General features: G+C 39.4%; 2 protein-coding genes across 6 annotated transcripts in view; one reads left to right on the top strand and one right to left on the bottom strand.

The window, feature by feature from the left end:
* The window catches only part of LOC128701950 (F-box DNA helicase 1), a 108,635-nt gene that overhangs the window by 71,321 nt on the left and 10,249 nt on the right, over positions 1 to 27,065 (top strand). Inside the window, exons 13-17 of one of the 4 annotated variants that reach the window (XM_070101431.1) lie at positions 2,694 to 3,638; positions 5,082 to 5,185; positions 13,578 to 13,692; positions 21,665 to 21,768; positions 22,109 to 25,560. In XM_070101431.1, the coding sequence (XP_069957532.1) occupies positions 2,694 to 3,638; positions 5,082 to 5,185; positions 13,578 to 13,692; positions 21,665 to 21,766 (1,266 nt within the window). In that variant the 3' untranslated portion in view covers positions 21,767 to 21,768; positions 22,109 to 25,560. Of the gene's footprint in view, positions 1 to 2,693; positions 3,639 to 5,081; positions 5,186 to 13,577; positions 13,693 to 21,664; positions 25,561 to 27,065 lie in introns of those variants that run through there. The other 3 variants (XM_070101432.1, XM_070101430.1, XM_070101433.1) reach the window with 3 other exon arrangements.
* LOC128701953 (uncharacterized) overlaps positions 23,586 to 27,065 on the bottom strand; it is a 34,042-nt gene continuing 30,562 nt past the window's right edge. The window contains exon 7 of one of the 2 annotated variants that reach the window (XM_053795932.2): positions 23,586 to 26,287. The gene's annotated coding sequence lies outside the window, so the exon portion shown is untranslated. The remainder of the gene's footprint in view (positions 26,288 to 27,065) is intronic. The other variant, XM_053795933.2, reaches the window with a different exon arrangement.

The raw sequence follows: 27,065 nt of genomic DNA, 5'->3' as shown, positions 1-27,065 counted from the left end.
CAAAATACAGTAATGTATGCCATCTGGGAGCAAAATACAGTACTGTATGCCATCTGTGAAGGAAATACAGTACAGTAGAACCCACTTTTTGGCATTTTGCTAATACGAACAATTTGAATGGTGACCAAAACTTGTTATACATTTTCCTCTCCCCCCCCCCCCCACCTGATTTGCTAATACAGTCTCCGCACGCCACTGTTTGTTTACATCCTCTGTGAGCTCCGTGTCTCTTGATTTTGTCTGAAAACTTTCTAGAATTTGAAGTGTTTGAAAGTTATTGCATATTTTATATAGTATACAATGGAACCCCGAGTTTTGGCCGTAATCCATTCCAGAAGCTAGGCCTAAACTTGAAACAGCCGAAAGTCGAAGCAACATTTCCCATAAGAAATAATGTAAATACAATTAATCTGTTCCAGACCCACGAAAATATTCACAAAAAATACATTTTTGAAAGAATAGCTATAGTTTTACATACACACAACACAGATAAATACATATAGTACTTAAATTAGTAATAAAATAAATTAAAATTTAAATAAACATTTAAAATAGCATTTACTTACCTTTATTGAAGAGACTTGCTGGCATCTGGAAGATAGGAGGAGGAGAGAGGGAGTTGAGGTTATTGTTTGGAAGGGGAATCTCCCTCCATAAGGACTTTAGGCAACAAGTCTCTCTCTGGGGTTACTTCTCTTTTTTGTCTTTTAATGCCACTAGGACCAGCTTGAGAGTCACTGGACCCCTTTCACACAAAAAAACTGTCAAGAGTGCTCTGTTTCTGGTATCCTTAAGATTTGCCTAAAATGGGACATGGTCCTGTCACTGAACTTGTTGCAGAGATGACTTGTTTCAGCTTGCTCAGGGTGGTGCTTCTCCACAAAACTTTGCACATCATTCCACTTTGCACAAATCTCCTTAATCAATGAAGGAGGCACCTCCTTCACTCCCTTTTCCTCCTCTCTGAAGCAAGTTCCTCATCTGTGGCCTGTTGCTGTTCCAGATGAAGCTCTTGCAGCTCTTCAGTGGTTAGCTCTTCCCTGTGGTCCTCCACCAACTTTTCCACATCCTTGTCACTCACCTCCAACCCCATGGACTTACTCAATGCCACAATACCTTCCACAATAGGCAGAGGGTCGGCAGGGTCAGGGTCAGCCTCAAACCCTTCAAAATCCCTCTGGATGACACATGGTGGCCACAATTGTCTCCAAGCAGAGACAGTTGTGGAAATCACTCCTTCCCAAGCCTTACCTATAAGGCTTGTGCATTGGAGGATACTGAAGTGATTCCTCTATTACAAGATCGTCATGCAACTGCCTTGCCTTCTCACGAATGATTGACTCCGAAACACTATCACCCGCTATCTTTATTGTTGATCCACACCACCAACAACTTCTCAACCTCTTCCACTGTTTGTGATCTATTTTTGGTTAACATGTCAACACCTTTTGCAACATCAGCTTCCTTGAGTTCTTTTCTCTTCGCCAAGATAGAAGTGATAGTTGATTTGTTTTTGCCATACATCCTGGCAAGCTCCTCCACACAGATGCCACTTTTGTATTTTCTGCTATCTCCTCCTTCACTTTTATGGTGTTCCTCACTTTCTTTACCACAGGGGTGCCAGTAGGAAGTTTCTTTGGGCCCATGGTGGCTTATTTCACAGTCACAATCAATAATCAAGCACTAAACACAATGAATTTATTGCAAAATGTTTAAATGAGTGTGCAGGGTAATGTTCTCTCAAGGATAAAGAATGCTAGACTGGCTCACGACACCTACACAGGGAGGCGCGCAAGCCCGGGCAGGTGGACAGGTCTGGTACACCAGCCAAAACACGGGGCAATGGCCCAAACTCGGGACAAAATTTGGCCCAAAAAAGCGGTCGAAACTCGAAGCATCTGATACTTAGGGCGACTGAAACTCAGGGTTCCACTGTACTCTGATAATTATGTGTACCTGTACCTAAATAAACTTACACTCTGTGCTGGCATGCAGGTACACATTAAAATCACCAAGAGGTCTCTCTAGTCTTGAAGACGCCATATTATTAATAATAATCGCTATGGGGCGCTTTAACCCGTGAACGGTCCAAGCAGATCTACGTTCACATGTGTAGTGCTACAAAAGTAGATCTACGTTTTTTTTTACATATTTTCAAATACATGTATAACAAAAAAAAAGTAGATCGAAGTTTTTTTACACATTTTCAAATGTAAAAAAACAAAAAGAAGATCTACTTTTTTTACATACTTTCAAATGTTGAAAAAACGTATATATACATTTGGACCGTTTACGGGTTAAATGTCATAATTACGTTGATATAGACATTTTCATTAATCCATCTGATATTTTTTTCAAAATTGTATAAGAAATACATTACATAACATGTAAACATTATACATGCACCCACAGTAGAACAAATTGACTTAAATATGAGATGTAGCTGGGCGGCTTGTATGAGTGATGAGTAACTGTAGAAAATTATTCCTTTCATATGCCTTCATTCATAGTGTTATTCGCTCTAAAAATGGTGTGTTGCATGAGAATGGGAGTGTTGCTGGTTTTTATTCTACTGCACCAACTTGAAGACAACTTGTATGCAGTGTAGGGTGTTTGTATTGAGAGCTAGGCCCATGTGGGTCATACAGCATCATATAATAAATTCTTCTCCTGTCACAGCATCTTTATTTCAGGTTATTGTGGGGGATCATCACCAGCAAATCTACGCCTTCCGAGGGGCCGTCAATGCATTAGATATGGTGGCTGCCAGTCACACATTTTACCTCACTCAGTCCTTCAGATTTGGTCCTGAAATTGCATATCTTGCACACTGTGTTTTAGAGAGACTCCTCGGTGTTAGCAGACCGACTATTGTTGGAGGAAGAAAAAAGGATACGATAGTGAATGCTCCAGATTCAATGTATTATGCTGTAAATTCAAAAATAAAGAGAGCATACTTAGCGAGGTCAAATTTGGAAATTTATAAACTCGCCACAAAACTATGTGAGGACAATGTTTTCAAACAAGCATCCATGGCATTTGCAGGTGGAATTAACAAGTATGGATTTAATGTTGTGATGGACATATATAAATTGTCTCAAGTTGAGCAAGGCTTTGGTACTGCAGAAACTTTGGAGATCGAAAACAAGTTAGTAGCCAGGTTTGATTCAGTAGCCAGCCTTGCAAACTTTGCTGAAAATTTAGAAGACCTTGACTTATATAACAAAATTATGATGTTCCTGCATAGTGGCCATAAAACACCACATCACCTCAATCTACTCAAGAAGAGATGTAATGCAAAGCCATCTGTCGCTGACATTACCTTCAGTACCATTCACAAAGCCAAGGGTCTGGAATGGGACTGGGTTATATTGTTAGATGATCTCCACCCTGTAAATATTCTCTGTCCTTCCACACATTACCCTTTAGACGTTGGCGATGAGCATAATTTATTGTATGTGGCAATCACTCGTTCAAAGAAGTATTTGACTATAAACAGCGCTGCGCTTTATACCATTATCAAAGCACAAGACAAACTGGAAGTTTTGGTACCAAAGAAAAACTTGAAAGAGACGGTGAAGTGTCTGCAGTGTGCTGCTGCAACAGTGACTCAGACACACTATCCACTTGTGACTAAGGTATGCTGAAATTACTGTATTACACTGATTTTTGGTTTTTGTTGTGAGTTTGAGAAATATCATTTTCATTAGGTACTAAATTTTTGAAGGTTATAGGAGGTAATCAGATTTAATCAAAGGAATGAGAGGATAGCTCCCATTCCTTGGATTAAGGCACTCTTCTCCCACCCCCTTCATGGAGGGAGAGCTTTTCATGAATATACGTATTGATGAGTCCTGGAGCTGGGAAGTAAGTTACCTGCACTCTGAAGGAGGGGTGGGAATATTTGCAGTTTGAACTAGTATTTCCACCCCTCTGGCAAGACAGTAATGGAATGAGTGATGGTGGAAATGTTTCTTTTTAAGGGTCACCCTGCCTTGGTGGGAGACAACCGGTGTATTAAAAAAAAAATTTTAGTCTTGCAAAGGTATATCAAAGGTGCCTATTCATACTCAGTCCTAATTTTGGAACAGAGGCTCTGGGTTATGACAGTGTTTACACAGGAAGTACAGAGACTCCCCTACATATGAACATTCGTGTTGCAAAACTCTCGATAATACAAATGCCGTCTGTTTTTATGTTATCTCACCATCTGTTTTCACTAAATTTATTTTATTTACAAACTTTAGTATAACCATTATAAACTTTATTTCATTTATAACACATGCTTACTAGCTTTCTCCATGGGGAAGTGGAACAGAATTCTTCCTCCGTTAGCCATGCATGTTGTAAGAGGCGACTACAATGCCGGGAGCAAGGGGGCTAGTAACCCCTGCTCCTGTATACATTACTAAACGTCTAAGGAGAAACTTTCGTTTTTCCTTTTGGGCCAAAGAAAGTTTACTAGTGTACAGTATATATTTTTCCTGTGTTTACATATACTATACATACGTATGTTGGACTTACAAACAAATGGACTTCGCTCAGAACCGAACCTGTACATAAGTAGGGGAGAGACTATGTGTCATTCATTCAAAACACCAACACAAGTTAAGTACATAGTGAATATAATTAAACACCTGCAGCTAAACTGGTCTCTCAGGTGCTTGTGTGTCTCCTATGAGTCTCCACCATGATAGTGAGAGCTGCTACCACACTTGTCATGCAAAACATGTAGAAGAGCAAACCTTTTATTTAAGATAGTTTGTCCTAAATAAGGCTTTATGAAGGTTACCTAGGGTGTAACATCTAAAAAAATGTTTATTGCTGTATGCGTTTTACATTCCTAGTTTGTCAGTTACCTTTGTTTACAACATTTGTCATTATGAGTTTGTTTTCTTAATGTGTCATTGAAAGACTAGTTTTGACTGAACGGTCACTCAGCATGAGTGATCTGTGTAACGAAACATTGTGTCTCAAAAAATATGAAACTAATTTTTAATTTGTGTATGTAGTATTATTACCACCATCCAACATGGACTTTAAACATTCCAAAAAATAAATAATTTTCATCTTATTTTCAGGTACCATCAGTCTACATATCGTACGATGGCGACATATTTTATGGAGGTTACCTATGCAACAGTTGTGCTGCATTTGACAAATTTGTGCCACCAATGACCTTGAGGTAAGTAAATTGTTAGTCTTGCTATTCACTTGCAAGTTGTTCTTCCAACTGCAGGTATGTCTTCAAGTTGCTGGTGAGACTTGTGATTTGTTGATTGCTTGTTCAGGATTAAGGTAAACTCAATGTACATTGACTGATATATACAGAAGGACCCAGCATATACAGGCACCTCTTCGTTGGCTTTCAATTGAGCCATTATTTATTATGTTTAGTGCTTTTACTGCTTTTCTGCCATTTTCATACAACAGTTGCATAAAGGAAGGGCGACTGGCACCATAATTTCAGGGAAGTATGCACTGTGTACAGCCTCTCCTCACTTAGTGATGTACTCGTTTACTGACACCTTGGACTTAGGACGAGCTCTCTGACCAGTATTCATACCTCGATAATGTATATTAGAACTGATTTCCTCTATTCCGTTTATTTCAATATACAGTACACTACTGTATAAACATTTAAAAATATACCAGAGATGTCATAAATGGTGCAAAGGTGACATTAAAACAATATCAAAGATGGTTGACACAAACTCACTTCCATTATAGTATGCTCCTCACTTAGCAATGAATTTGTTTAACGATGTAGTCTCAGGAACAAAGTTCATTGTTAAGTGAAGAGAGGCTGTATTTATATTACTTTATCAATTTTTTTAGGCCTAGCTGTATTGAACACTTAATACATAACAGTGTACATGCTATCAGGTATTTTAGATGCATTTGATAATGAAAAAACGCTTTTCCACCCACTGTTGATTTTTGTCTACTGTACGGGGTCGAAAACCCAAGAGCCATACAGATGGGGCCCTCCTGTACATAGTGTGCGTAATTATTATATATAGCAAGTACAGTGCAGATCTGCACACTTCCAGTATGCTATTAGATTTCATTTCATTTTCTCCAAAAACCTCTTTCCTTGATGGCAATGAAGAGATCTTGAACCAAGGAATGGGAGCTATCCTCTCCTTTCTTAGAACCTGATTCCCTCCCAGTCCTCAGGCACTGTATGACCCCTACAGGTTTAGTATTTCCCGATGAATATAATATAGTTAGCCTCCACCTAATGAACATTACTGAAATGTAATTTTGAATAATTGAAAAAACTAATTACACAATAAAAGTCCATTACCCTCTACACACATCTATCGCCCTGTGTACACGTCCATCACCCTATACACAGGTCCGTCACCCTCTACATATGTCAATTTTCTAGATAAAATTTAAATACTAAATTACAGGTACAACATCGATTTTTCGGACCTTTGGTTCCAAAGCCTTTCCAGATTGATGGTGTTTCTGCCTTTAGAGAGCACAGTATTCCTTGGTCTTGGGGTTGGATAAGTGACACAGTTTAGTGGTAAATACATTGCCATGGGAATTTCAAGTTCCTGCTTGTAATTTTGTTTGGTTCCGGACCATTAGTGTCCAGAAAATCAATGTTGTACCTGCATAACAAATGAAAAGTTAGACGGAAAATTCAGATATGTAGTGGTGGCAGGTTATATTTACCAAGTGGTGAAGTTGTAAATAGTGTGTTAGAGACTAAAATTGCCAGGCTCCATTGTATCTGCAGCTCAAGTAAGCGACAGTACGAGGTGAACCCTTGAGGAAACAAGGTTGCTGAAGACACTTATCCTGTGAAATGTTTTTACATCGCCTTTGATTTCTTATGTCTCAGGGCCTCAAGGGACATCTGAACTGTCGTAACAATGTGCCTCTGGCAGGACAATGGTAGTGTAAATGATGGTGAAAGTGTTTCTTTTTCGAGTCACTCTACCTCACTGGGAGATGGCCAGCGTGTTAACCCTTTCAGGGTTTCTGACGTACTAGTACGGATTACGCACCAGGGTTATTGACGTACTAGAACGCCTAAATTCTAGCACCTTCAAATCTTGTGAGAGAAAGCTGGTAGGCCTACATATGAAAGAATGGGTCTATGTGGTCAGTGTGCATGGTATAAAAAAATCCTGCAGCACACAGTGCATAATGACAAAAAAAAACTCCGTACCGTGTTTTTGGTTTAAAACAGCGACTTTGCAGTGTATTTTTGTATGGTATTTATGGTTGTATTCTAGTTTTTCTGGTCTCATTTTATAGAATGGAAGACATATTACAGAAATTGAGATAATTTTGATTGGTTTCTTAATGAAAAGTACCTTGAAATTGAGCTCAAAAGTAGCAGAAATGCTCAATTTTTACCAAATTTCGAAAGTAAACAAATCATGCCAAGCGTCCCATACACGTCAACTGGTAAGTCTAATATTCTTTCACAAGTACACTGATATTATTTATACCATTTCTACACCATTTCTACACTAATGCATAACAGTAAATTTTCTATTTTTTGTGAGAATAAAAATTCAAAGTGGAAAGCAAAAGAGATGTAAGAGGGGCCTGGGGACGTGGCTAATGAACAGAGAAAATGATATTTTAGTGCCAGGAATGTCTGTCTTGTTTATTCTGGACCCTATTTGGAAATTGGCATCTTCTGAAATTTGTGTGAAATTGGCAAAATTGCCAATTTCTGACCACTTTATTGGATACTTGAAATCGGTAAATGGGTGGTTTCTTATACTCATTCGATAGAAAAAAATGGAGTTCTAGTGAAATATATATGATTTTTGTTGACTAGTACACCGAAATTGGCCAAAAATACAGTGGTCCCTCAATAATCGTCCATAATCCGTTCCTGGAAGTGGGACTATTATCGAAATGGACGATTTTCGAATCAATTTTCCCCATAAGAAATAATGTAAATCCAATTACAGTGGTCCCTCAATAATCGACCGGCCTGAAAGTCGACCATTTCGGAAATCAACCGTTTTTTTCGACAAAATATTGACTCGGAAATTGACCGAAATTCGTTTATCGACCCGTCTCGACCCGTCGTCCCAGACGCGTATGCATGAGGTAAGCGGGCCTCGACCTGCCTCAGCCTTCCTTCCCAGCCAGTGTGCCATTGTTTACCAGTTAGCGGCGGTCCTCTCACGTGCTCCAGTGAAATATTTCATAATATTTCATTTATTTTAGTGCTTGCAAGTTATTTAAGTGCTAAATAAGCTACCATGGCTCCAAAGAAAGCTCCTAGTGCCAAACCTTTGGTAAAGAAGGTGAGAAATACCATTGAATTTAAGAAAAACATCATTGAACAATATGATAGTGGCGTACGTGTGGGCGAACTGGCGAGGATGTATAACAAAAATCATTCAACCATATCTTCCATCATAGCCATGAGAAAGGAAATCAAGGATGCTGTTGTTGCAAAGGGGGTAAATATGCTGACAAAAATGAGATCACCAGTACTGGAAGAGGTTGCGAAGTTATTATTGGTGTGGATAAATGAGAAACAATTAGCAGGAGACAGTCTTATGACCTCGATTATTTGTGAAAAGGCTAGGCAGTTGCATGAAGATTTGGTAAATAAATTGCCTGCAAATAGTGGTGAAGTGAGTGATTTTAAGGCCAGCAAAGGCTGGTTTGAGAGATTTAAGAAGCGTACTGGCATACACAGTGTGGTAAGGCATGGTGAGGCTGCCAGTTCGGACCACAAGGCGGCTGAAAAATATGTGCATGAATTCCAGGAGTACATAGAGGCTGAAGGACTGAAACCTGAACAAGTGTTCAATTGTGACGAAACAGGCCTCTTCTGGAAGAAAATGCCAAAGAGGACCTTCATTACACAAGAGAAAAAGTCAATGCCAGGACACAAGCCTATGAAAGACAGGCTGACGCTAATGTTCTGTGCTAATGCTAGTGGGGATTTCAAAGTGAAGCCGTTACTAGTGTACCATTCTGAAAATCCCAGAGCATTTAAGAAAAATAATGTTATGAAGAGTAAATTGTGTGTGTTTTGGAAATCTAATAATAAGGCATGGGTCACGAGGGAAATTTTTGTAGAGTGATTCAACGAAGTGTTTGGCCCTAGTGTGAAGAATTACCTCCTGGAGAAGAAATTGGATCTCAAGTGCCTGCTAGTAATGGACAATGCACCTGCTCATCCACCAAACTTGGATGACCTAATTCTGAAGGAGTTTGGGTTCATCTCAGTAAAGTTCTTGCCCCCGAATACCACTCCTCTCCTCCAACCCATGGACCAGCAGGTCATTACAAACTTTAAAAACCTGTACACCAAAGCAATGTTTGAAAGGTGCTTCAATGTGACCTCAGACACTCACTTGACCCTACGAGATTTTTGGAAAGAACATTTCAGTATTTTCCATTGTGTAAGCCTTATAGGTAAGGCTTGGGAGGGAGTGTCTACCAGGACTTTGAACTCTGCTTGGAGAAAATTGTGGCCAGATTGTGTCGACAAGAGGGATTTGGAAGGGTTTGGGGCTGACCCTGATGAGCCTATGTCAGCTTTGAACTCTATTGTGGCACTGGGGAGTTCCATGGGGTTAGATGTGAGTTTGGAGGATGTGGAAGAGTTGGTGGAGGACCACAACGAAGAGCTAACCACTGAGGAGCTGCAAGAGCTTCAGCAGGAAGAGCAACAGATCGCAGCTCAGAATCTTGCTGCAGAGGAGGAGGAAGAGAGATGGAAGAAGGTGCCTTCTTCAGAAATTAAGGAGATTTTTACTATGTGGGGTAAGATGGAAAGATTTATGGAGAAACATCACCCAGAGAAGGATGTTGCAAGCCATATCGGCAACTTGTACAGTGACAGAGTCTTGGCCCATTTTAGGGAAGTTTTAAAGAGACGCCAGAAACAGAGCTCTCTGCACAGTTATTTTGCGAGACAGGACTCCAGTGACTCTCAAGCTGGTCCTAGTGGCATTAAGAAACAGAGAAAAGAAGCAACCCCAGAAAAGCAAATGGTACCTGAGGTGTTGCTGGAAGGGGATTCCCCTTCCAAACTATAAACAATCCACTCTCTCCTCCTCCTCCAGTCTCCCATACACTAAGAAGAATCTCCAATAAAGGTAAGTGTTACGCTGTTAATGTTTCATTCATCATTTCCCATTGTATTGTTTATGTACTACATGAATATTTCATGTAAAAAATTTTTTTGTTTTAATACTTCTGGGTGTCAGGAACGGATTAATTGAATTTACATTATTTCTTATGGGGAAAATTGATTCGTAAATCGACCATTTCGATAATTGACCGGCTTCCAGGAACGGATTACCGTCAATAATCGAGGGACCATTGTAATTCGTTCCAGACACCTAGAAGTATCAACAAAAAAAAATTTTTTTTACCTAAAAGATAGATTTACATGCACAAAAGAATGAACATTCAACATGACAGTTACCTTTATTGAAGGCTGTTGTTGATGAATGTAAGACAGGGAGGAGGAGAGAGGGAAGAGAGGTTATTTGGAAGGGGAATCCCCCTCCATAAGGACTCTAGGGCACTAATAAAATGTATAAATGAACATTGGTAACAGGGGTAGTTGATGAGTGGAATGGTCTGCCTAGTAGGGTGATTGAAACTAAAACATTGGGTAGTTTCAAATTTAGGTTGGATAAATACACGAGTGAGAGGGGTTGGATTTGAGTCAGACTTGCACCTGAGCTTATTGCTTGGGTAGCATTTGTTCTGTTAGTGGGTTGGATTTGTGAAGGACCGGCCTAGTATGGGCCAACAGGCTTATTGCAGTGTTCCTCCTTTCCAATGTTCTAAAAGCTATGGCTTGGGTAGTTTCAAATTTAGGCTGGATAAATGCACAAGTGAAAGGGGTTGGATTTGAGTCGGACTTGCACCTGAGTTTATTGCTTGGGTAGCATTTGTTCTGTTAGTGGGTTGGATTTGTGAAGGAACGGCATAGTATGGGCCAGCAGGCCTGTTCCAGTGTTCCTACTTTCTTAAGTTCTTATTTAACATCACACTTACTAGTAGGGTGATCGAGGCTAGGACCTTGGGTAGCTTTAAGAAGAGATTGGACAAATACACGAGTTGGAGGAGCTGAGTTTGATTTGTGTCATTGGGTACGGGAGTAAATTCTTGGGTAGCTTTGGGTGGAGGTCATTTTGATAAGGACCTGCCTTGTATGGGCCAGTAGACCTGCAGTGTTCTTCCATTGTTATATTCTTATTGGCTATTTGTTTGTGTGAGGGAGGGATGGCAAGTTTATTGTTGGAGAATATGACACTAATATAAACTCTATGGCTTATTTATCTATCAAAATTCAACTAATATAACATAATAAACAATATTAATAACATAGAAACATGGAATATACTCTAGAATGAATAAAATAAGTCATTACGTATGTCACGAGAGGTGTTGTGTTGTTGTTGGGTATATAAGGGCCACTGAGTGTAAGCCGTCCATAATGTTGGTGAAGCAGCAGCAGAGGCGGCGGTGGGTTTTGTAGCCCTATATAACTCCAACAAATTCAAATTCAAAGTTTATTCTCTATAAGGATTACAATGCTGAGTTTACAGAATTTGGTTATTGTGTGGTTTACATGTAGTAAAATAATAATTACAGAGTGTACCACTAGAACACCTAGCATGGCTAGGCATTTTGGGCAGACTTAAATTAAATCTTAAGTTTAAAATATTACAAAATTATGAGGTAAGTTGGTATTATGGCTAAGTGACTAAATACTAGTTTGTGAGTTTAGCAATGTGAATGCTTTTGTTTTGGCACTATACATAGTTTCAGTATTGGAGTATCACAGGCTAACTTATGACTAGTTAAGATTCATTATTTTGAGATTGAGATTGATATTTCTGTTTATGGTCAAATGGGTGAGTGAGTGTAAGTGTTAACCACCAGGTGGTATTCGTGTAATTAGTTGACAGGGTGTATCAGGGAGATAAGATGTTTTCTGATGGTAGTTTTGAAGGTGATGAGTGTGACTGCATTGGAGGAGTTGGTAGAATCACTGAATCACTAAAGAAGGAACCCACTACCACCATCACTACGACCTTCTACCACTATTACAACTGTTACCACCATCACTACTACCTTCTACCACCATCACTACTACCTTCTACCACCATCACTACTACCTTCTACCACCATCACTACTACCTTCTACCACCATCACTACCACCAAAGAAAGCTTCTAGTGCCAGCCCTTTGGTAAAGAATGTGAGAAACATTATTTATGAAAAAGTTTGTAGAAAAATACAAAGATGGTGGTGGTAGAGTGGAAGCAGTTGTGATAGTGGTTGATGAACATAAGAACATAAGAAAGGAGGATCACTGCAGCAGGCCTGTTGGCCCATGCTCGGCAGGTCCTTTACAATTCATCCCACTAACGAAACATTTTCCCAACCCAGTCCTCAATGCTTCCCAAGAAATAAGCTCTGATAACTCTATCCACTCATTTGGGACTTGCAAATGAGTGGATAGAGTTATCAGAGCTTATTTCTTGGGTAGCATTGAGGACTTGGTTGGGAAAATGTTTCGTTAGTGGGATGAATTGTAAAGGACCTGCCGAGCATGGGCCAACAGGCCTGCTGCAGTGATCCTCCTTTCTTATGTTCATCAACCACTAACACAACTGCTTCCACTCTACCACCGCCATCTTTGTATTTTTCTACAAACTTTTTCATAAATTATGTGTTTCTCACATTCTTTACCAAAGGGCTGGCACTAGAATCTTTATTTGGAGCCATGGTAGCTTATTTAGCACTTGCAAGCACTAAAATCAATGGAATATTATGAAATATTTCGTAGGAGCATGTGAGGGGACCGTCACTCACTGGTAAACAATGGCACACTGGCTGGGAAGGAAAGGCCGAGGCGGCTCAGAGCGTGAGTACGCGTCCTGGATGAAGGACTATTAGGACCATTTGCGAGCCAATATTTTGACGAAAAAACAGGACTATTTCCGAAATGGACGACTTTCAGGCCGGACGATTATTGAGGGACCACTGTAGGGCTCCAAGTGGGCGAAATCGTCGATGTGTAGAAATCGTGGAGACTGCTAACTTCGTGAGAGCATAATTTCGTAAGTTTTCCATCAAATTTCATACTTTTGGTGTCATTATGATCGGGAAAAGATTCTCTATCATTTCATAAGAAAAAAAAATTTTTTTTTTTCCAAAAAATTTTCGACCCTGAGAACGAGTTTTGGAGAGGGCCTCTCGACCCTGAAAGGGTTAAAAAATAATAGCATGCCAAACCTTTTGTCTGGTACCTATTCAGGATATTAAGTGGTAGTTGACTAATATTTTTTATTATTGTTATTATAATAACTAAGCGCTAAACCCATAAGGGTCATACAGCGCTTTATTGTTATTACAGTCAAAACTAAGTGCTAATGACTGTAATAATTTGTATTCTTAAAGCTCTTTAGAACACTTGCATAAGTGATATTATGACATGATTTACCATTTAAATTTACTACTTCTGACTTAATTTTTTTAATGTAAGTAAATTGATAAAAAATATGATAATTTCTTTACATGCTTTTAATGTTTTGCTCATGTTGACAGATATCGTGATCATATTACCCAGTTTAAGAGAGATACGTGTCGCATCTCACGTTTGATGTTGATTACAGGAAGAGAGACTCACTTAGAGACTGTTAATGTAGAAGTTATGAGTAAGGTATGTATGATGGTCTCAAGTTGCAAAGTTGACAGGATATCTGACTATATTTTTTTTTTATTTTTTAATATCCTTTTTTTTTGTTCTCAATGAACTGGCCATATCCGACTGAGGCGGTGACCTAAAAACAAAAGTTTAAAGAAAAATGAAAACTAAAAAGAAAAACTCAAGTGGTACCTTCTTACTTCCAACTAATAGCCTCACATCTCATACATGACCCTACACAAATAACCCGCACATAGGAGAACGAAATTCGTGACAACGTTTCGGTTCAATTCAGACCAAAACGTCGTCAAAAGTTTCTTTCTTATTATCAAAAATAAGCGCTAAACCTACAAGGCTCATACAGTTCTTTCTCCAGTGTGCAGGTTATTTGTGTATTGTTCCAGTCATGTTATTGTAACTTTTTATTCCACACGTAACCCTGCAGATCTGGTGTAAAAAATTACTGCACTGTTATTGCCTTATTAATCTTAAGTTAGTCTTAAGTTTGCCTGAAATGCTGTGCATATAAAGGGGCTTTTGGCATGTACACCCAATTGTTATAGTCCTTCGTACAAATATGCATCATGCTAAAATAAAATTATTATTATTATTATTATGAGCAGAGAGGTAAACAGCCACTCTCATACATGTAACTATTTTCAAGAGCACTTCTTTTTTGAAGTCCAGTATAAGAACATAAGAAAGAAGGAACACTGCAGCAGGCCTACTGGCCCATGTGGGGCAGATCCATGTCATCCCCCCAGCTTAGACCAATGGCCCACCTAGTTAGGTCACCTCCACTTAAGGAAGGAGTACGGCTTCTGACCCAGTAGCACCAGCTAGTCAAGTCCAACTCACACCCACTCATGTATTTATCTAACCTATTTTTAAGACTACACAACGTCTTAGCTTCTATAACGGTACTCGGGAGTGTGTTCCACTCGTCCACAACTCTGTTACCAAACCAGTGCTTTCCTATATCCTTCCTGAATCTCAATTTTTCCAGCTTAAAACCATTGCTGCGAGTCTTGTCTAGGCTAGATATTTTTAGCACGCTCAAGTTAGAGTATGTAGGAAAGAGGGAAATTATTTCCCAGTAAAAGTAGGCCTTAGACAAGGATGTGTGATGTCACCGTGGTTGTTTAATATATTTATAGATGGGGTTGTAAGAGAAGTAAATGCGAGGGTCTTGGCAAGAGGCGTGGAGTTAAAAGATAAAGAATCACACACAAAGTGGGAGTTGTCACAGCTGCTCTTTGCTGATGACACTGTGCTCTTGGGAGATTCTGAAGAGAAGTTGCAGAGATTGGTGGATGAATTTGGTAGGGTGTGCAAAAGAAGAAAATTAAAGGTGAATACAGGAAAGAGTAAGGTTATGAGGATTACAAAAAAATTAGGTGATGAAAGATTGAATATCAGATTGGAGGGAGAGAGTATGGAGGAGGTGAATGTATTCAGATATTTGGGAGTGGACGTGTCAGTGGATGGGTCTATGAAAGATGAGGTGAATCATAGAATTGATGAGGGGAAAAGAGTGAGTGGTGCACTTAGGAGTCTGTGGAGACAAAGAACTTTGTCCTTGGAGGCAAAGAGGGGAATGTATGAGAGTATAGTTTTACCAACGCTCTTATATGGGTGTGAAGCATGGGTGATGAATGTTGCAGCTAGGAGAACGCTGGAGGCAGTGGAGATGTCATGTCTGAGAGCAATGTGTGGTGTGAATATAATGCAGAGAATTCGTAGTTTGGAAGTTAGGAGGAGGTGCGGGATTACCAAAACTGTTGTCCAGAGGGCTGAGGAAGGGTTGTTGAGGTGGTTCGGACATGTAGAGAGAATGGAGCGAAACAGAATGTCTTCAAGAGTGTATCAGTCTGTAGTGGAAGGAAGGCGGGGTAGGGGTCGGCCTAGGAAAGGTTGGAGGGAGGGGGTAAAGGAGGTTTTGTGTGCGAGGGGCTTGGACTTCCAGCAGGCATGCGTGAGCGTGTTTGATAGGAGTGAATGGAGACAAATGGCTTTTAATACTTGACGTGCTGTTGGAGTGTGAGCAAAGTAACATTTATGAAGGGGTTCAGGGAAACCGGCAGGCCGGACTTGAGTCCTGGAGATGGGAAGTACAGTGCCTGCACTCTGAAGGAGGGGTGTTAATGTTGCAGTTTAAAAACTGTAGTGTAAAGCACCCTTCTGGCAAGACAGTGATGGAGTGAATGATGGTGAAAGTTTTTCTTTTTTGGGCCACCCTGCCTTGGTGGGAATCGGCCAGTGTGTTAATAATAATAAAAAATAATCTATATTACCTGCACTTGCAAGTAATCTTAGCTCATCTATCTTATTTCTTAGATTCCTACTATTTGTATAGTAAACCTTAAGGGAGCTAGTCATTTGTTGCCTTCTACTATCTCTCTCTGTTTGTTGATCAGTTGCTTTGCCTTTACTCGCAACTTTATTTTGAATATTGTCTTTTAAACCTATCCCTGAGGTATCCTGGTTATATCTGCTGTTTTCAACCCTAGTACTGTTGCCTGATTGTTTCCCACAGACACCCATACCTCTATAATCTATCAGTTTAAAGTCCTAGACATGTCACCAATAACCCCCTTAATTGAAATGGCTAATGCAACCACTCATCCCCAGAGAGATGAACCCCATCCCTTGCATACATATCACGTTTGCCATAGAATATGTCCTAGTTATTAATGAATGGGATTGCAAGTTCCTTGCAGTGCCTGCCTAGCCAGCAGTTTATACCAATTGCCCTAGACATCCATTCATTGCCCACTTCCCTTATAGGCAAGATGCTACATATGATTGGGATCCCTCCCTTAGACCTGACTACATCTATGGCTGACCTATACTTATGCAGCAGCTCCTGTCTCCTGCCATTACTGATGTCATTTCCACCAGCACTAAGACAGATAATGGGCTTGTTCCCATTGCCTGACATAATATTATCCAACCTGCTGACTATGTCACCAACACCAGCTCCTGGGAGGCACACCCTCTGTCTGATCTTTCTATCTCTGTTACAAAAAGCACGGTCCATATATCTTACCCGAGAATCTCCCACAATTATATTCTTATCTTGATAAGCAGGAGAGTCAGTGGTACCTTTAATCTCACTAACCACTGAAGTACACTCATCCTGGAGAACAGAGAATTGATTTCCTACCTTCACTTCTTCTCTATTAACCTTCCTTATCATCCTTCTTCCTGAATTGTGAACCACTTGCCATTTAAAGCAGCTGCCACTCTCCAAATCACTGCTGGTAACTTTTTCCTCCTCACCAGCTACAACCATCTGAGGCTATGCTTTATCAAGTGTCTGATCAACTAGGCTGTTGCTACCAGTCCCCTTCAAGGGAGGTACTGTGATGCTGGTGGGGGGGCTCTTGATCCAGGGAAATGGACGTTGACTCATGAAATCATAATGAAACCCTTGAAAACAGACCATACCATGGGCCCAGTGGCTTATACATTGGCCTGGAGTTTTACGACTTACTCGCCACAAGTTCAATCCTCACTCGTGGTATGGTTTGGTTTGAAATGGGTGTTAATTAGCCTCACCTTCCTTGGAACAAACTTGGAAAATGAGATACTTGTGCAACATTTGGGTATCTTTATTCTGGAAACATTTCCATTATAAAAATACACAAATGTTAAACAAGCATCTCATTTTTAAACCTGTCAGTTTTGTAAACTACTTATTTATATATAAACGTGGATGGTTCCCATTCCCCAGGAGTTGTATGACCCCTATGGGTTTATTGCTTCCCATAAGTGCAGTGTTATCAGCAGTGTGCAGACTTGCATAGCATTCATAACATATGCTATCATAATTTCTCACCAGAAATGAGTTTGATCTCCCACTTATGTAAATATTGTTCATAGCAAATATTCAATCATTATTATAGCATTCATTGCAAGTGCTAAACCCACAGGGACTGTACAGCAATTTTTTTTTTTTCAACAAGTCGGCCGTCTCCCACCGAGGCAGGGTGACCCAAAAAAGAAAGAAAATCCCCAAAAAGAAAATACTTTCATCATCATTCAACACTTTCACCACACTCACACATTATCACTGTCTTTGCAGAGGTGCTCAGAATACAACAGTTTAGAAGCATATACATATAAAGATACACAACATATCCCTCCAAACTGCCAATATCCCAAACCCCTCCTTTAAAGTGCAGGCATTGTACTTCCCATTTCCAGGACTCAAGTCCGACTATATGAAAATAACCGGTTTCCCTAAATCCCTTCACTAAATATTACTCTGCTCACACTCCAACAGATCGTCAGGTCCCAAGTATCATTCATCTCCATTCACTCCTATCTAACACGCTCATGCACGCTTGCTGGAAGTCCAAGCCCCTCGCCCACAAAACCTCCTTTACCCCCTCTTTCCAACCCTTTCGAGGACGACACCTACCCCTCCTTCCTTCGCCTATAGATTTATATGCTTTCCATGTCATTCTACTTTGATCCATTCTCTCTAAATAACCAAACCACCTCAACAACCCCTCTTCTGCCCTCTGACTAATGCTTTTATTAACTCCACACCTTCTCATAATTTCCACACACTGAATTTTCTGCATAATATTTACACCACACATTGCCCTTAGACAGGACATCTCCACTGCCTCCAACCGTCTCCTCGCTGCTGCATTTACCACCCAAGCTTCACATCCATATAAGAGTGTTGGTACTACTATACTTTTATACATTCCCTTCTTTGCCTCCATAGATAACGTTTTTTGACTCCACATATACCTCAACGCACCACTCACCTTTTTTCCCTCATCAATTCTATGATTAACCTCATCCTTCATAAATCCATCCGCCGACACGTCAACTCCCAAGTATCTGAAAACATTCACTTCTTCCATACTCCTCCTCCCCAATTTGATATCCAATTTTTCTTTATCTAAATCATTTGATACCCTCATCACCTTACTCTTTTCTATGTTCACTTTCAACTTTCTACCTTTACACACATTCCCAAACTCATCCACTAACCTTTGCAATTTTTCTTTAGAATCTCCCATAAGCACAGTATCATCAGCAAAAAGTAACTGTGTCAATTCCCATTTTGAATTTGATTCCCCATAATTTAATCCCACCCCTCTCCCGAACACCCTTGCATTTACTTCTTTTACAACCCCATCTATATATATATTAAACAACCATGGTGACATTACACATCCCTGTCTAAGACCTATTTTTACCGGGAAGTATTCTCCCTCTCTTCTACACACCCTAACCTGAGCCTCACTATCCTCATAAAAGCTCTTTACAGCATTTAATAACTTACCACTTATTCCATATACTTGCAACATCTGCCACATTGCTCCTCTATCCACTCTATCATATGCCTTTTCTAAATCCATAAATGCAATAAAAACTTCCCTACCTTTATCTAAATACTGTTCACATATATGCTTCAATGTAAACACTTGATCTACACATCCCCTACCCACTCTGAAGCCTCCCTGCTCATCCGCAATCCTACATTCTGTCTTACCTCTAATTCTTTCAATTATAACCTTACCGTATACTTTTCCTGGCATACTCAGTAAACTTATTCCTCTATAATTTTTACAATCTCTTTTGTCCCCTTTCCCTTTATATAAAGGGACTATACATGCTCAGGGTGGCCCGGTAGCCTGGTGGCTAAAGCTCCCGCTTCACACACGGAGGGCCCGGGTTCGATTCCCGGGGGTGGAAACATTCGACACGTTTCCTTACACCTGTTGTCCTGTTCACCTAGCAGCAAATAGGTACCTGGGTGTTAGTCGACTGGTGTGGGTCGCATCCTGGGGGACAAGATTAAGGACCCCAATGGAAATAAGTTAGACAGTCCTCGATGACGCACTGACTTTCTTGGGTTATCCTGGGTGGCTAACCCTCCGGGGTTAAAAATCCGAACGAAATCTTATCTTATCTTATCTTATCTCTCCGCCAATCCCTAGGTACCTTCCCCTCTCTCATACATTTATTAAACAAAAGTACCAACCACTCCAACAGTATATCCCCCCCTGCTTTTAACATTTCTGTCATGATCCCATCAGTTCCAGCTGCTTTACCCCCTTTCATTCTACGTAATGCCTCACGTACCTCCACCACACTTACATTCTGCTCTTCTTCACTCCTAAAAGATGGTATACCTCCCTGGCCAGTGCATGAAATTACCGCCTCCCTTTCTTCCTCAACATTTAAAAGTTCCTCAAAATATTCTTGCCATCTACCTAATACCTCCCTCTTCCCATCTACTAACTCCCCTACTCTGTTTTTAACTGACAAATCCATACTTTCCCTAGGCTTTCTTAACTTGTTTAACTCCCTCCAAAATTTTTTCTTATTTTCATTAAAATTTCTTGACAGTGTCTCTCCCACTCTATCATCTGCTCTCCTTTTGCACTCTCTCACCACTCTCTTCACCTTTCTTTTACTCTCCATATACTCTGCTCTTCTTATAACACTTCTGCTTTGTAAAAACCTCTCATAAGCTACCTTTTTCTCTTTTATCACACCCTTTACTTCATCATTCCACCAATCACTCCTCTTTCCTCCTGCCCCCCCACCCTCCTATAACCACAAACTTCTGCCCCACATTCTAATACTGCATTTTTAAAACTATTACAACCCTCTTCAACCCCCCCACTACTCATCTTTGCACTAGCCCACCTTTCTGCCAATAGTCGCTTATATCTCGCCCGAACTTCCTCCTCCCTTAGTTTATACACTTTCACCTCCCTCTTACTTGTTGTTGCCACCTTCCTCTTTTCCCATCTACCTCTTACTCTAACTGTAGTTACAACTAAATATTTTTTTATTATCACAGTGGCCGATTCCCACCAAGGCAGGGTGGCCCGAAAAAGAAAAACTTTCACCATCATTCACTCCATCACTGTCTTGCCAGAAGGGTGCTTTACACTACAGTTTTTAAAACTGCAACATTAACACCCCTCTGATATATCAGTTGCCCCTCTATAAACATGTACATCCTGGAGCCTACCCATCAACCTTTTATCCACCAATACATAATCTAACAAACTACTTTCATTACGTGCTACATCATACCTTGTATATTTATTTATCCTCTTTTTCATAAAATATGTATTACTTATTACCAAATCTCTTTCTACACATAGCTCAATTAAAGGCTCCCCATTTACATTTACCCCTGGCACCCCAAATTTACCTACTACTCCCTCCATAACATTTTTACCCACTTTAGCATTGAAATCCCCAACCACCATTACTCTCACACTTGATTCAAAACTCCCCACGCATTCACTCAACATTTCCCAGAATCTCTCTCTCTCCTCTACACTTCTCTCTTCTCCAGGTGCATACACGTTTACTATAACCCACTTTTCACAACCAATCTTTATTTTACTCCACATAATCCTTGAATTAATACATTTATAGTCCCTCTTTTCCTGCCATAGCTTATCCTTCAACATAATTGCTACTCCTTCTTTAGCTCTAACTCTATTTGAAACCCCTGACCTAATCCCATTTATTCCTCTCCATTGAAACTCACCCACCCCCTTCAGCTTTGTTGTACAGCAATATCAGTCATAAATATATATTATTATCAGTTTTATGAATTTATCAGTCCCATGAATATATCATTTACATTAAGAATGGTAATTATTATTATAATCAAAAAGAAGTGCTAAACTACAAGGGCTATACAGCATTAAGAATGGTAAGTCATGATATTTCATCCAAAAAACATAACGTAGGCTCTGTTTTCTTGGATCGTGAGCTTTCAGGATCAAGACATCTCTTTTAAAGGGAACTTCTATACAAATATGTTGCAGTTTTATAACTGTAGTGTAGGCAAGCCTCTGGCAAAACAGCAATGGAGTGAATGATAATGAAAGTGTTTCTTCTGTTTTGGGTCGCCCTGCCTCGATGGGAAACGGCCGATGTGTTAAAAAATATATATATATAAGTTTCAATACATATTTACTTTTCCCAGGGTTGGCACCAGTATGCACTCCGGCCACGTCAGAGTAGGTCGAACCGACTTCCTGTCAACCGGGAAGTGAACCTTGAAATAGAAGTCATTGACATTGACTGAAGGTATATAATTTTATTTTTTGGCCACTGCATTACAACAAATCGTGTTAATCATTTAAAAATTTTAATATATAGTACGAAAATTGGTCATTATAGGTTCTTGCAAGAGTTTAATGTTGCATGCATGTGTGTATTTGGAAAACTCAAGTGCAACAGTTAATCCATTAAGTTGTAGTTCATTAATATTTGAAAATACAATGTACTGTATATAAAATCATTGTCAAAAGACTTCAAAATATTTTCGACACTTTTATATAAACAACTTAAGTTTTTTTTTTAAAGAATTTATAATATAAAATGTCCAGGTTTTGTAAATAAAATTTTTAGATTATGATAATTACAGAAGTGCATCGCAGCTATCAGAGGATGACATCACTCTCAACTTGGATTTTAAAGTCTAATGTAAAATAAACCAGTTTCCTCTATATATTGATTTTTTTAAGTCTTTGCATCAGTCTTTTTTTAAATTTTGTGTTGAGTCAGTATTACTGCCATGTCATTAGAGATTATTATAGTTATGGGATAGTGATTAAACCCTTAAGGGTTATATAATGCCTAAGATGTGGGAGGGGATGAAGTGATCAGGTTTGATCTGAGGAAGTGGAGGGTAGCTTCAGTTACTGTGCACAAGAGCCCTTCATCAGATATCTTTGATGAGTTCAGAGAGTTTTTCAACTCATGGAGCCCAGCCACAGGCCAGGCTCGACTGGTGTTTGCCTTGTCAACCAGGCTGCTGGTGGCCCACACATCCATCACAGCCTGGTTGATCTGGCTAAAGGTTCCCTCATGCAGGCCTGATGTTACCACACCTGCTAGAAGGCAATATGACAATATGTATGCTCCTAAAAGTTCTTATTAGATTATTATAATAATAATCCATATTATTATTACAATCATAACTAAGCACTAAACCCACAAGGGTCATACAGCACTGCCCAGTGATCCATAAAATTATAAAAGAGGCATTAATTTCTTCATGTTTAACCATACATTATATAAATAACATTGATTATGAAACAAAATCAAATAAGTTTGCTTTTGTTTTTATTTTGATTACTGTGATGCTCCTGTATGAAGCAAAATTTTAACAATTTCAAGTCTGTTATACATTTTATGGGATATCTTATTATACATATTATAATTTAAATTATCATCATTCTACGTAGGAAATTAAAACATTTTTATTCTGTTTATTAAAAAGCAATAAACCTGTGATAATTCATGCTGCATGATAAAGGTGAAGTTTATTGGACATGGAAAACCTTTAAAGTAATGGGAATGAGTAGAGTACAAAGGCAATTTGAAGAATGGAATGTCAGTGCTGGTGAAAACATCATTGATTATTATTATATTCACAAGGGAAATGTTAAACAATAAGAGACAAAGTGCCTGGGGATTGGGATGTAATCAGGTGGGTTTGTGAATGAATAGTTTACAAAACTGACAAGTTGATAAGTGAGAGACTTGTGCAATATTTGGGTATCTTTATTCTAGGATAAAGATGCCCAAATGTTGTGCAAGTGTCTCAGTCAGGTGTATTCCAGTAGCACAAATTCCTTAGATCAAGAGTTCATCACCAGCATTAAAGCACCAGCTAAGGGGTGTCATAGAACCTTTATTTTGGTGGGCCTTTGAGAGAGCAGAGCAAGCAAGATGCAGCATTAAAGGGAAGGAGAAAGTCAGAAATCAGGCTGTATACACTGACAAAATGGACAATAGAAAAAATTTAGATTCTTTGTACTCAGAATGTTATACAGTATCTCAAACTGAATGTTACGTAAAGTTTGGAAAGCCAAACTGCTGCTTTTTCACTGAACATCAGTTTTAGATGTTCAGAAACATCTAGTTATTTAATTCTATGGTGGACTTGGCTGTATAGTCCTTGTGGCTTAGCGCTTCTTTTTGATTATAATAATAATATGGTGGACTTTCAAAATACTTCAGTCTTCTAAAGACTACAAATCACAGTATTAGGGCTAAAACAGTTCACAAATAACCTGCACTCAGGAGACCTTTACGATACTGTTGCAGTCATACATTGCTCCAAGATGGATCGCAGCGCTGTATAGCCCTTGTGGCTTAGCGCTTCTTTTTGATTAAAATAATAAATCCAAGATGGATCAAAACATCATTAAAAGTTTCTTCTCTGAGTGCAAGTTTTTTATAAACTTAAAATGAATACACAGTGGTGGTGGTGATTTAAACATTTGATGCAGCTTGTGCTAGAGAGAGTGCAATTATTACAGTGACACTCCACCATTGTGATTGCACCCTAATCCACAAGCTTTGCTGTCTAATGATTTTACATAAAAAAAATCTGTGCAATTTTTAGGTGAATATGTTTTTTTGTCTGCTAAAATAATTATTGTGTAACTTTGTATTTCAAGTGTCTGGTTGAATGATTATTATCATTATAATCGTAACTAAGCGTAAAACCCATAAGGGATAAGTGAAAGAGTGTTTTTATGATTAATGTAAAATTGTTATCACCACTGTATGACCCTTATGGGTTTAGCACTTAGTTATAACATGTTTACACTATTATAATTATGAGTGTTTAAATAGATGTTCATTGTTTTATTTGATATTTAATTTTGACAGGAATAATCTAAAACTGAGGTATTGCAACCCCTGAATGGGTCACAATGTATATATCTCAATTATAATGTATATTACCTGTTCATATAATTTTATATTATTGATACTTGTGATATTAGCTAAATCGTAAATATATTGCTTTATATTATTATTTGACTTAGTTATATTATCAGGTAGGATGTAACGTTTACACCTTATTCTGTGCTCATTGCTCAAGAGTGTTGAGTAGCTGCCCATGAGTTGGCAAACTACCTTGATAATTGCTGCCTTGCTTGTTTCCCTGCCAGCTTCCCTGTAGTTGTGGGGCAGCAGTGGTCCATCGGAGAGTCATGTGACCAGTGGCGTGATCACACCTCACCTGAGTGAGGAGACAGCCTTGCCTTCCTCTCTCTCTGGCTGGTGCTGGTTCCAACAACACCCTCCAGCTCTCCCTTGCTGGCCCTTGTTGGAGCAACATCTCTGTCACTCTCTCTTTGTTATTAGTTCATTGTTTAGACTGTTTTGGTAATGTTTTCTGTGGCGAGATGAAACATACTTCTCGTGACTAACTCTGTTCACAGAGCATGGCCTAGACTTAGTGATTTTCGATGTTTACTGAGGTTGTGTCGCACTGACACTAAAGTTATCTCAGATCCTGAGCTGTAGCTTCTGACCTAATCTGTTCTGGTATCTGTGCACCGTCGCAGTTGGGGATTTTATGCTGAACTTAGATTCAGTATTATGGGAGTTTTGTGACTTGTGGAGGATCTGCAGATGGTCCCCAGTTAGGGTCGTTATTTTATCTTCTTGTTTCCGACTGTGTTGTTGCTGCTAGGTATGTTGCTGTTCAGCGAATCGGTTGTCTTACTGTTCAAGCAAGCTGTTCTGATTGCCAGGTTGGTCAGGAAGATAGATTATGTGAGGACGTTTAGTCAGTCACTGGTTAAGTCGAGTCAAGTCTGGAGACTTAGCAAACTATTTAGAGCACACACATACACATGCACATATACTCACTTGTATATATTAGTATTATGTTCTTAAATGTTGACAATGTACCAGACGATATTTAAGAGCCATAAAGATATATGTGCCTTCAGCACAATAATACTGTATACGAGAGGAGTGTAGGAACTTATATCCTATATTATATAAATTAATATACTTTGATATTGTCCACCTAGACAGCTTTATCTTTGTTAATAAATATCTTAATTTTAATTTCAGTTAGTACCCTATCAGTTGAAATCCTAAGATACCATTAAATTCTAATGAATAACTGGACCAGGATACTGACTACTTGTTACAAAAACCCAGCAACAGACTGAATGCTAGAGGGGCAGACCTTTATAGTATTCACTGGAGATGTTTATTCTTAATAGCTGTTGCATTTTTTGTAACATGAGGGAACCAAGGGAAATACTCATGATTTTTTTGGAAATAAATATGTAATAAAAGTATGCGACAGTCTTGATTTCACCAGTGGGCTGATATTTTGGACGTTTGAAAATTTCTTCCTGCCAAACCTGTGGCATGGAGTGTTGTGGTGCAAGCTAAGTGTGTCCAACCATCAACAAGGTCTTTGGGGGTCATACAAGTGTGATCTGAAAAAGGGGAAGGTAGTTCCAAGTCTTCGTATCAAGAGCTTTTCAACAGCATATAGACCCCTTCCTTGAAGGACCAGATTTCTAATAACATACAGTAAAATACTTTTTATTTTTAATGCTAAATTAAGATACTAAAATAATGGAATGGTGGAGATAGGATAGTGGGGGTGGCTCATGGTAAGTGATCCTTAGAACCTGGAAAGGAGCATGGGCTGGGTGGAGAAGATAAGCATGTTCTCTTAGTCACCTAGCAGTAAGTAGGTACTTGGGTGTTTATTACCTATTGTGTGTGGCATCCCAGGAAAGAGCCGAAGGACCACAATGGAAATAAACCACACTACCTGGTTACTTGGTATGACAGGGTGGATAGGGGGGCAATGTGACAGATGTTGCAAGTGTATGGTGTAGGAGGTAGGTTACTGAAAGCAGTGAAGAGTTTTTACGAGGATAGTGAGGCTCAAGTTAGAGTATGTAGGAAAGAGGGAAATTTTTTCCCAGTAAAAGTAGGCCTTAGACAAGGATGTGTGATGTCACCGTGGTTGTTTAATATATTTATAGATGGGGTTGTAAGAGAAGTAAATGCGAGGGTCTTGGCAAGAGGCGTGGAGTTAAAAGATAAAGAATCACACACAAAGTGGGAGTTGTCACAGCTGCTCTTTGCTGATGACACTGTGCTCTTGGGAGATTCTGAAGAGAAGTTGCAGAGATTGGTGGATGAATTTGGTAGGGTGTGCAAAAGAAGAAAATTAAAGGTGAATACAGGAAAGAGTAAGGTTATGAGGATAACAAAAAGATTAGGTGATGAAAGATTGAATATCAGATTGGAGGGAGAGAGTATGGAGGAGGTGAACGTATTCAGATATTTGGGAGTGGACGTGTCAGCGGATGGGTCTATGAAAGATGAGGTGAATCATAGAATTGATGAGGGAAAAAGAGTGAGTGGTGCACTTAGGAGTCTGTGGAGACAAAGAACTTTGTCCTTGGAGGCAAAGAGGGGAATGTATGAGAGTATAGTTTTACCAACGCTCTTATATGGGTGTGAAGCGTGGGTGATGAATGTTGCAGCGAGGAGAAGGCTGGAGGCAGTGGAGATGTCATGTCTGAGGGCAATGTGTGGTG

This window comes from Cherax quadricarinatus, chromosome 77, assembly GCF_038502225.1.
Source record: "Cherax quadricarinatus isolate ZL_2023a chromosome 77, ASM3850222v1, whole genome shotgun sequence".
In the NCBI taxonomy this organism is placed as follows: domain Eukaryota; kingdom Metazoa; phylum Arthropoda; class Malacostraca; order Decapoda; family Parastacidae; genus Cherax; species Cherax quadricarinatus.
This window is presented reverse-complemented; position numbering and strand designations above follow the sequence as displayed.